This window comes from Rana temporaria, chromosome 8 (assembly GCF_905171775.1).
Source record: "Rana temporaria chromosome 8, aRanTem1.1, whole genome shotgun sequence".
In the NCBI taxonomy this organism is placed as follows: domain Eukaryota; kingdom Metazoa; phylum Chordata; class Amphibia; order Anura; family Ranidae; genus Rana; species Rana temporaria.
Window position 1 is genome coordinate 99,880,130 of NC_053496.1, and position 12,068 is coordinate 99,892,197.

Below are 12,068 nucleotides of genomic sequence, written 5' to 3' on the forward strand. Positions count from 1 at the left end.
CCTCTAAGGACTATTGTACAGGCAACTGACTTAATGTAAGTCCCACTGGCAAGGAAGGTCAAAGTTATATGAATTGTGGTTAATATATTGTATTATCGTGTCAACAGCTTACAAAAATAAATCTTTTAGCCTCTTATATGTATTATTAACATATTTTTTTTGCACAGAAATCCCGTTATGGTACTTACGCCATGCTCCTTCGAGCCAAATTGAAGGCGGGTACAGAAGATTTGGAAGCGTTTGAAAACAGTTTATTTGACTCGGCAGAAAACGATGAGGATGGACTAAAAAAATCACGTTCTAGTCCCTCTCTAAATCTCGACCAACCTGTTTCAGCCACCAAAGCTAAATGTCACACGTCTTCACGAGGCAGCTCCAGACCGACACACAGCAGCACCAGGCAGAAGTCTTGAGCTGTCTGCCTCTTCAGATCTTGGTAAAAGAAATGTTTGAGGCCCCTTCTTCCTCTATAGCTGGTATGTTGGGTTCTAAGCTGGTACCAATAAGTATTGCATGATTTCATACTTTCTGCTGGTACATGTTGTGACAGGCTGGAACCTCAGAGTTTCTGAAAGGAGCAGTGGGATTCCTATAAGGGATGACAAGCAGCACAGTCACTACAAACACTGCCTATATGTAAGAGTCAACAGGAATTGCGCAAGAAGAGAGAACTGCATGTGAGTGAAAGCTTTTCAAAATGTTTTTTTTCTCTCTGTCTCGGTAACGATTTAAATTTTTTTGTTTTATACGTAAGCCATTCAAATCCAGCGGGACCATGTTTTTTAAATTTTATTAATGGGAACCAAAAATGAAAACAAACAAGTTTCCTTGCATACTGAAGTGGAGTTTACTATTAAAAAGTACAGCACATAAACTTTGCTACAATCAAATATTTTTTATGGCGACAATGAAGAGATGAAAGCCTCCTGTTCTAAACTTACAAGGGCCATGTACAGAATTTCTATTCTTGTTTTGTATGTGATCCGGCTGCTCTAGCCATGCAAAGGAGAGAACGGTTTGCAGTGACAGAACTTGACAAAAACACTTGGATTCTCCTTGGCAAAATGGCATCCCCAATACAGGATGGTGCCATTTCTTAACTGGTTTCCTCCATTTTTGTGACATATTTTTGCACTTTTACTACTTTATTGAATTCAAGATTGTCATGCTGATATTTTGTAGTATTAATGCTCTTTTTGAGGTTTGGAAGTTATTTGCTTTCATGCAAAAAAAAAACTAAAAAAGATTGAATGTCAGTTAGAGGTTTACACTTTAGGAAATAGACAACAGCGCAACATTGTCTGCATGGTTCAGAAATATAGTGACTCTTTCAGCATGGGCACTGGATCTAGCCAATCATATCTTGTGTCTGGCTCATGATGAATACCAGCAAAAATTCAGTGTATCAAAGTCTTTGGAATGATGTTATTACTTAGGACATTGGAAGCAGAGGTCAGAATTTGAGACAGATCTGTCACCAGACAGGCTTGGCCCCATCCAAAACAGATATTTAGGTTTTGATAAATACTTAAAGTATAACTAACGGCAAAAGTTTTTATTTTTTTTAGTTTTAGATAGAGCAGAGAGGGATTGAACCTCCTGTCATGTTGCTGTCTGTGCCCCAATTTAAGGAGATTCACTGTCTATATTTTTCATGTATACCATTTTCCCTGAAAGTGAAAGTAAAAGAAAATCACTAATTTTCGGTTGTCCCCAGAACAGGAATAGAGGAGAAGTATTCCTATGGGGGGGGACAAGTTCCAGTGATAACCAAGGACTCCCTCACTTTGAAAAAAAATCCTCTCACTTCCTATTTTGGATATGGGACAAGACGTGAAGAAAAATATCTACAAATGGACTCAGATGGTGAAAAAAAAAAATGATAGGGTTTATAACCCTCCATTTACTCTATTTACTTTTGCCTTTAGTTCTACTTTAAGAGAGAAAACTGCGGCTTCTTTTTTCTCTAAAGGAAGATTTCTGTGCTCTGCTAAATACACCTGTCGCAGCAAAAGTGAGGGGGTTCTTTTTTAACGTTAAATTTATTGTTGATCAAAGAAAGTAAAACAGGAGTGGGAACACCCCCCGGGAGGAACTTCAAAGTGCCCAGGAACTGTGGAAGTGAAATGTTTTTTCTGGAGTCCCAAAGAGATATAGGAAACCCGAAGATTAATAGTTCTTGAGAATCTACCTATAACTGAAGGCTTTTTAGTGGATCTCCCCTTTAACATAATTTTATAAGCTGCAGCTGAAAACATATGCCAACTATTAAAGCCATACTATAGTGCAGGCAATCAGAGGTGTATACAAATAATAAAGAACTGTTCTGTGCCAGATTCAATGAGAAACTTGGATGTCACTTTTGTTTACTTAACGATTTATCTTAGTAGCACAATAGCCATGAGTACCACTCTTATTTTGAATTTAGTTATTTTGTACTTAAACCAAGACCAGCTACATTCATGGCATCTATTTATCTGATTTGTGATGTGCCATAACCTAATCATAATTAATCTTACAAGAATAACCTCACTGTATTACTTTTATTGTTAGCTGCAAAATTACAAATGTGACATATAATTTTCTTAACTTTGACTAATATTTGATTGTACACAAAAATTATTATCAACAGCTATCTCAATATCTGTTAATATGACAAGGCCCATTTACTGATGTGGGTTGTATAAGCCTTTAGATTGTGAAGTGGATTATACCTGGGCTGAGCATAGACATAGCAAGAAAATGCAGATAAGGTATGCCCATTCTTATAGTCCCTTCTCAATGCCAAATAACAGGATTGCCATCCAGTTTGCTCACATTGGGTAAATTAGGTGAGATTTGATCGAATTGTGATCTCTGACCAGCTGCTGCCATGATCATTGTGGCCTGTTATCGAGGCTTAAGGGTGAGTTCTCACGCGGGCAGAAAGCTTTGACTTTTAGCATCGTTATTTGGGAGCTTATGCTGTTATATTTTTTTGGCACCCAGTATTTTAGGACATGTTGTGGAACCTTCAGCTAAACAAACAGAGAGCTACAATACAAACATATGCTGCAATTCTATGGGTTAAAAAAGAATGTTAAATTGGATAATTCTATTAAGTTGTATGTAACAGTAGACATACCCATGTTAGGTGTAAAATTTGGGCTTGGCTTCAGTCATGAACAATTGAAAATCCCTTTTACAAACCCAATTTTTAAGTCATAGGATGCTATCAGGTAAACACCAACTATGTTCCTTAAATGTATCCCAAGCATGTTTGTAGTAAACTTTGCTGATTACCCACTATAGATACTTGTGGTTCCTAGTATCTCCCCTAATCTTTTGGGAGACAGCACAGTTCTATACCTCAGTTGTTAGGCTATGATGGAACAATATAACCAGACCGTTCACGGTGAGCCCTCCTCTGAACTAATGCAACGCTCAGTAGAGCCTTCTTAATACAGAAAGTATTAGATACATGCCAGCTGCCTCCCACTTCTGTCCCTTAGCCCAGCACTACTTGTCAGAATAAGCTTTTACACTTAGAATCCAGTGCTTTCTACTTTAAAATCCATTTAACACATCACATATATTTACATGGTAGATGCAAACTGATTTTGTATTTCATCATGTTTTATTATGGAGAACAATGTTTTTAATGTGAAAACATTCATCCCCACTCACAAATAATTAATCTTCCTGTATAGCATGTTAAGGATAGATTCTCCTCTTTGTCTCTTTTTATCCAGACATCAAAGTAAATACTTTAATCTTCCACAGTACAAACTGCTCATTAGCAGGAGAGATTTCCTAAGAGCTGGAAACCCTGAGAGAACTGTGCCACTCATTCATTAGCAGCTGCTCAGCAGCTTAATAAACACACTTTTCTCTTCTTTAGGCACTTTCCCCTCTCAGTATATATGACTATCATGGCTAACACCAAAAGGTGTTTTTAACAGAAGTATGTTTCCAAACAAGGCCGAAAAAAATTCCATTGAGGTTAATTAATGCTGTAGCTGAATGTACATTATATAATTTTTAAGCTGCGCTTACTGAAGAGCTATGATCTTGACACGTGAGAGCTGTGGGTATTTATAATGCCTTCAGCAGCTGAAGGAGGATGCATCCTTTAAGGCAATTTGTAGACATGCAATCATCTATTGTAAATAATCATATATGAACATTTTTGATTATGTACAAATATCTATATGGATGTGTAAGGTTATCGGAGCATAATACTCTAATCATGTATCTATGAGGGCATTAGCATCTACAGCCAGGCAATGCTATACCCAGTGCATACCTATTATGGAAATGTGCTAATTATTTTTTTTGCGATTTTATATTCATGGCAAAAAGTTCATCGAAACACCTGGCAAAATAAATTGGTGGATTTTTTTTTATAGTTTTATGATCACGTGAATTTAAATCACACAAGTCACATTTATAGAAAGAAGTGCCTGCTATTGATAATAATCTATATATGGTTAATAAACTATACGTGATAGATATACATTATGGGATCCAAGTCCGTAGGTTAACCACATGTTTAAATGTGATATTTCTGTAAAGAATCCATTAGGAACTTTGCATTAGAATATTTACCCTTGAGCTGTTCATTATCCTCAATAGTAATTTTCTTTTTTTATTTATTTTTTTATTTATTTTTTTCTCTTAATCACAAAATGTACATTGGAGAAAATTATGAGTTTAGTTCAAGTGAAACTTATTTGTAGGATATTATTAAAAAAAAAGGAAATGCTAAATATATCCAATTTACAACTTCTATAATTCTTTCTATTTAGTCCTTGACCACCTCTCCTCTGCTACATTATTCTATTTCCTTTCCTTTCTTTTAAAGCAGAAGTTGTAACTCTAATATTGGCCATTTCAAGCACTGACTACATCTAAAATGGCTAAAACAAACACAACGCCAATTGAATTTCTTAATTTGCTGTGAAGAAAACTGTTGCAAGCATGAGGATACAACAGTACCTGGTGGAGAAGCACAAGGGCAATGCTTGTTTCTTCAGGAAAAACATAGTTATTACTGGCTCTATATGCAATGACTCTATCTCTGGATTCATAGTAGGAAATAAACACCAACCATTTTATTAGACTGATATTTAGCGCTTAGGTGAAACAATACAATTTATTACCTAGCAGCTGGAACTACTACTCCCACTCCAGGCGGATATCTTAACAGTAAGTATAAGTAAACCAGAGCTTTAATATTGACCCAATAATGCAGTTCCATATCATCAGTCCTAATCTTCCTTTAAAACGTTTTTTTTTCTTTTAAATAAAAAGTTATTTTAATTCCCCTAATCGAATCTTGTGACCCTTAATGTAAGTGAGGGTCAAATAAAGCTTTTTGTCATAATCCATGTGTCTGGGTTTTTTCCTATCATGTTGTGCTCTTCCCCTCCAGACCTTATATCGGAGAAACTGGGGGAAAAAACAAAACCACATGGTGTAATATGTTCTAAAGCAAATCACAATGTACTGATAAGTGATCATGCTTACATTTATTGTGCCAATCAAGTGCAACAATTACTCTTCATCATGGTCATCTATCTAGAGGATTAAAAAAAAAAAGCTTTATTTGACCCTCACAAGCATTAAGGGTCTCAAAATTCTTTGAGAATTTCAAATAACTTCTTAATGGAAGAATAGGATTGATGATATGTGACTATTATTGAGTTAACATTACAGCAATGGTTTTCTATACTTACTGATAAAAATGATATTTAATTAAATACATTTTCAACAGTTGCATGTCTTTTTCTAGCAAATGGGCCTCATAGTGGTTTTTCTATAAGATAAAAAAAAACACCAAATTTACACCATTTTTATATTTACGTTTGACACACCATATGAGTTATAAACATATTTTTATCTAGTTAAAAACCTAAATTAGATGCATTTAAAAGAAAATAATTCTGTTTGCAATCTGCTGTGAAATGTATTATAAATTCCATCCATGAACCAAATCTTAGGTTGTTAAGAAATAAGTTTATAATAAGGAAACTTGGTTCCATTGGGTGCTATAGCAGAGGCAAATCCACACACTTTCATTTAATTGGTGGAAAAAGCCATCTTTCACCATTACATTTTTTAAATGATTAGGAGAAATGGTTTCCTGACAAATTCACGATTAAATGATCTCTAAAGCAAGCGTCTAGTTATGACAAAATGTCCTACTCAGCCAAATATTTAGTCTAGTTACTTTATAATACTTCAGTCTCATGTCTTATTAGCTTGGAAATGTTAAACTCGGTCAAGTAAAGAAAACAAGTTGTTCTATGAAGGCGCATACTCCAGACAAATGAACCAAAAGAAATAGGACTAATCTGAGGGGACGCTAAACATTCCCAGCAGATAGGAGTCCTGTCTTTCTTACAGAAGGTAATGAGTGTGAAATGTTATTTTTAATGTTGCCTGTCTGCAATTTAGACAACTGTACACAGTTGAACCAGTGATTAGAACACTGCTTATTGAAGCACTATAAAGCAGTGGCATCGCTGAGGTCTGAAGTGCAATAAACTTCAGTGCTGTGATACTTTTTCAGAAACATTCTAATGTGTGTTCACTTTATATATAGAATGTCCACCTTGGCTGTTATCCCCTTGTATCCACTGTCATGGCAAACAGAAGCTGCAGATATAGTGTTCTTAAATAGTGGAATATCACTGGTAGGCATAGCATAATCTCACATAAAAATAAACATAGAGGATGGTCAGGCTGAATGTTTGGTGAAAACATATGAGAGAGACAAATACTAAGCATTCCACCTCCATTATGCAAAACGCCCCATAACCTGTTCATGGTTCATTATTTTGTGGGCGTCTTTATTCTTTAGGGGAAAAAAAGTGTAAGTAATTTTCTGTATCATGTTTTTGTATACTGTGTGGTTTGTATAAAAAAAAAAAAAGACATGGGCAAAATATGTTAACTAATTTTAAGATATTTGCCAATTGTGACAAGGAGAATAAGGTACTATAAATTGTCTAATTAATGTACAGTATGTAGAGTTTACGTCTTGTGGATAAATCAGGAAGAGGTATACAGTGTTTTTTTACAGGGGTGTTTTGTTTGTTTTTGGAAAGGAGGGGGATATTCCTTGATCCACTCAGCACTATGCTGCTAAGGCAACACAGTAGCCACTGGCTGCACATTATTTTAAATTAATCTGCCAAGTGTACCCAAAGATGCCATGAAACATTCCATTTTCCTGGGTATGTACAATTTACTTTGTCTTTCTGGGATCCTGATAATAAGTATCCAATAAACTGAAATGCATCTCAGACAATTAGGGAAACCAATAGTGCACCGTGCCCCTAATTCATGTGTCCCTCCAACTTGGTCTCCACAGACAAAGCAATTGGATTGGAAATGGAAGAATGACATCTGCGTATTGCTTTCTCTTTCATTGAATTTCTGCTAAACATATGGTGACCGTTATGTCTAGATTTTATCTGTCTAGTTAGAAATTCTTTTTTTATGCAAGCCGATTAGTCTTTTAGGATTATATCCAGGAATATTTTGGTGATGAGCATTTAGGTCATATCGATTGGCCATTCACGTACTGATTCTATAATGATCATTTTAAAGTGGATCTTCACTGCATCTGGGCACCACAGGTAAAAAAAAATGTTTCTTTATTGTTTACTATTCAAAGCAATCTCCCCCCACCCATGTCTCCATGCTTTATTTTGCTTAGAGATCACTTTGAACCCCCCCCCCCACCCCCAGAATTTCTGTCCGTAGCCATTTTGAGAAATGGCAAGTTATTCATGTAGCATTTACTTCCTGGGATCTATCTGTCCTTAGCTCCAGACCTTCCATGAGTCTGAGAACTGTTAGGAATAGCAAACTACATGTTTAAACTGAAGGGATAATGATATTCCCCCAGTACAAAATTACCGTCAGCAAGGTCACAGTAATACAAAACATTATAGGAATGCCTGAACGAAAAATTGATGCCTTGGGCAGGTTGGATAATTTTATGCATTTCAGGGCTTGGTTGGCTTTCACTTTGATTGGAGTGCAGTGTTAATTTAGTTGATTAAAACATTTTAGTCGAATAAATTAATACTATTTTAGTTGACTAAAACAATTGAGATGACTAAAATACAACTAAAACTAAAATGGTATTTTAGTCAAAAGACTAAGACTAAAACTAAATTGAAATTTGACTTCAAAATGAACACTGGTCTGTTGTGCATGTTCATACCTCAATACCATAAATAATAACACATTAGATTTTTCACTCCAGCAGTATATAATTAGTTTGGAAATTGTAGAGAAATTTTCTAATTTAATTACACCCATTCAATTTTAGATGACTAAAATTAGTTTTAGTTGACTAAAATGTACTAGAGATTTAGTCGACTAGATACGACTAAAACTAAACCAATTGCAGAAGACTAAAACTAAAATGCCATTTTAAGACTAATGCCGCGTACACACGACCGTTATTCATGTCATGAAAAAAAAAAAACACAACGTTTTTCTCGACGTGATTTGTCCTGATTCCTCTTAAGCCTGCCTTGCATACACACGTTCGTGGAAAAAAATGCTCAAGCAAAGCGCGGTGACGTACAACACGTACCACGGCACTGTAAAGGGGACGTTCCATTTGAATGGCGCCACCCTTTGGGCTGCTTTTGCCAATTTTCCCGTCTCATAACTTGCTTCTGAGCATGCGCGTTTTTTCCCCCCTGTTAAAGCGTACACATGACCGCTTTTCACGATGTGAAAAACGACGATAAAAAAGGGCAGGTTCTAAAAAAAATGCGTTGAGAAAAATGCTCTGGAGCATACACACGTCTGTTTTTCACGACCAATTAAAAAAATTGCATTTTTCTCGTCATGAAAAACGGTCGTGTGTACGCGGCATAAGACTAAAACTAAATCAAAATTTGCTGCCAAAATTAACATCATTGGAGTGTATCTTTAACAAAAGTGCAGCATGTTCATTTAACATCGTTATTTTTAACTACTTACTCTGATAAATAACTCTTATATCCTAGGGATTGGGCAACTGCTCACAAGACAGTTATTGTGAAGTTTAGCCAATTTTACCTGGTTTAACACATTTTTTTATTGTGAATTTCATGTTTCTACGTGATAACTTTTCTATAGTTTCATGATTGTTCTGCACATACATATGTTTTCCCTTTAGGAACTAGTTCTGTGTTAGGGTCATCCTGCAGAATATATTCTGCATCAAAATTGTATATTGTTCTCAAGAAGACTAAGCAGCTTGATAGATTACACCTAGGAGAAAGAAGTTTTACAACACAGAGGGGTTGATTTACTAAAACTAGAGAGTGCAGCGCTGCATGGTAGCCAATTCGCTTCTAACCTCAGCTTTTTCAATTAAAGGTTACCTCCACTTTCATGGGGGAAAAAAATAGCAAATAAAGAAAAAATAATATAGCGTGTACAATTGCGAAACACGGGATCTCATCATAATCATGTGTGTGGAGATATATTTTCACACACACATATACACACTTTAAAGACTCTAAATTATCTTTGAATAATTTCAGACTAAAAATATTGTTAGTTTTGGTTTATACTTTGTTACTTTATGCCAGATTTTAATTTTCTACATTGAAAATGACTAACAAATTTGCATCCAATTTGCATAATTATGTCCTTATTGATGTAAAAAGAAATGAAGCCTGCCATAGAATAAATACTATCATCACTTAGAAACAAAACACATAAAATCAACAGACAAAGAATAGAACAAATTTTACTAACCTAATGAGTTGGAATAGAAATTGCAGTGAAACATTTCACTGTGTAATACTGTATATATAGCACTCAAATATTTTGTTACATATGGACTTTCCAGCACAACAGGCAGGTAACTGTAACCTCAAAACAGGTCAGTGTTGGAACAATAACAGTACTTTATGCTACTATCATACTTGTTGCACTGTGTGAGGCACCCCAATGGAATCCTTGCTATATATGTATGCAGTGCCCAAACGGGTGTATCTAAAAGCCTCTGTACATCAGTTCTTTGTCTTGTTTTTCTGTACACAATTTATATTACTAATTGGCTGCAAATGTATTAGATTGCATAGATTTGTATGTTCATATTTAAAGTTATTGCCGAAGATACTAAATACTATACAATGACAATTGTCTCAACATATGCCCATTGATTTAACTGGTATACTTTACATTAAGGTATCACAGTAAAATGTCAGCATTTGCTAATACAAATACAATCACAGCGCCAATGGTTAGAAAATAAGACGTGTGTGAATGGTTTTGTGTTGTCACTGTTGTGCGATATAATGTATAGGCAACATCAATATATTTAGTTGCCATTCTAACCTCAAGTCACATGATCAGCAGTAAATTGGAGATCCTGGTACACCCGACCCCAAACTCTTATCTCTCAGGTTACCAAGCAACAGCACAGCACTCGGTGTACAGAATTCAACATTTATACTGAGAGAATAGAAGATACTGTGAACAATATTTCTTTCAATTTTCCAGGCTACTGCTTTAGAAGGCCATTATGTTTTCATGGTAATTATTTTCAGTGCATTTTCCAAATAAGTGTAATTGGCTTGATTTGAGGACTAAGATAAATTCTTAAAAAAAAAAAAAATCTGCATTAGCAAGGTCATGAAGTATATTCTGAAAAGGAAGCAAAACATTGTTAAATACAGCATGCATATGTGAGAGAACACTCCTGAAGATGACACCATGATACACTGCATAGGAACAGTGCTGAAGCTGTACTAACAGGTGGACAGCAAATATAACGTTTTTTTTGTTTCCTTTCAATGACGATCACATATTGGGGGTCTTCAATAATTCTTTTTTGCATTAAATATTTTAGAACTGGTGCTTTTTACTGAACCCATTCATGTTGTGGTCAGTATATCTCTAGTAAGACCCTTTTATAGAAAATGTAATTTCATCAGCCAAATGATCATCTTTCTGACACCATCAGGGACTTTTATCACATTATTTTGGAGCTATGATATACCATGCATGTCACACTAGGATGGGGCATTAGATACAAAGCTGTTTAGTGGGTAGTGGGACACATTACTACTGTTACCTATTTTTTCTCAGTGTTTTTTTTTTCCCTGCACACAATCCATTACCATTGTTGGCAAGTCCTACAACACAAGAACCTCCAACAGTTCTGTACCTTTCTCTCTCCTTTCCTAATCTGTTCATTCCTTTGCGCTCTTGGGAGGTGGGAGTCGGTAACCCATTGCAGTGACTCATTGGTAATAGCTGAATCAGGCTGCTGTCTGCCTCTGTCTCACTTCAAGGTCATCTTTAAATAATGCTAAATACATTGTTTTTTTTATTTCCTTTTGTAAATTTGGTTGATTGTAACTTATGCATCTGAAATGCCAAACTGTTTTCTGCATAAAGATTTGTGTTCAGTTTTATTTTCCATACATTTATTAAATGAAATTGACTCTTCATATCTAGGTGTCATGGTGTCCATTGTCTATGTATCTAAAGCAACAGATGCCAAGCCAAGATGTGTGTTTATGTTCCTTCGTCTCTCGGACCCCCATAATACAACAAAACAGATTTGTATGTAGATATTGTTTGGGAATGCTTGCTTCTTACACAGATAAGTGAAATGAAATCTAAAAAGCGCACATTTATAGGTAGCATTAGGATAAGAATGTGCTGTGCACTTCCCACCTCACCAAAGTTGATGATTTTCTAACAATGATATTTGCTGTAAAAGAGAATATTCTCTTCATGGTTAAAGCGGGGGTTCACCCTATAAACGCAAAAAAAAAAATTTTTTTTTCTTATACCATAAAATCAGGCATTGTAGCGCGAGCTACAGTATGCCTGTCCCGATTTTTTTATCCCCGTACTCACCTTGTACTCGTAGATCGAAGATACCGACTCCCCTCGGAGAATGGGCGTGCCTATGGAGACGGAGGATGATTGACGGCCGACTCTGGCGCGTCACGCTTCTCCGGAAATAGCCGAAATAGGCTTGGCTCTTCACGGCGCCTGCGCATAGCCTGTCCGCAGGCGCCGTGAAGAGCCGAGACCTACTCCGGCTGTCT

The 12,068-nt window shown here is 35.9% G+C and overlaps 1 protein-coding gene across 1 annotated transcript in view; it reads left to right on the top strand.

Annotated features, from left to right (window-relative positions):
• Positions 1-7,624, top strand: part of PSD (pleckstrin and Sec7 domain containing) — a 371,343-nt gene extending 363,719 nt beyond the window's left edge. The window contains exon 17 of the mRNA XM_040362362.1: positions 168-7,624. Coding sequence (XP_040218296.1) covers positions 168-413 — 246 coding nt within the window. The 3' untranslated portion in view covers positions 414-7,624. The remainder of the gene's footprint in view (positions 1-167) is intronic.
• Positions 7,625-12,068: the final 4,444 nt, after the last annotated feature.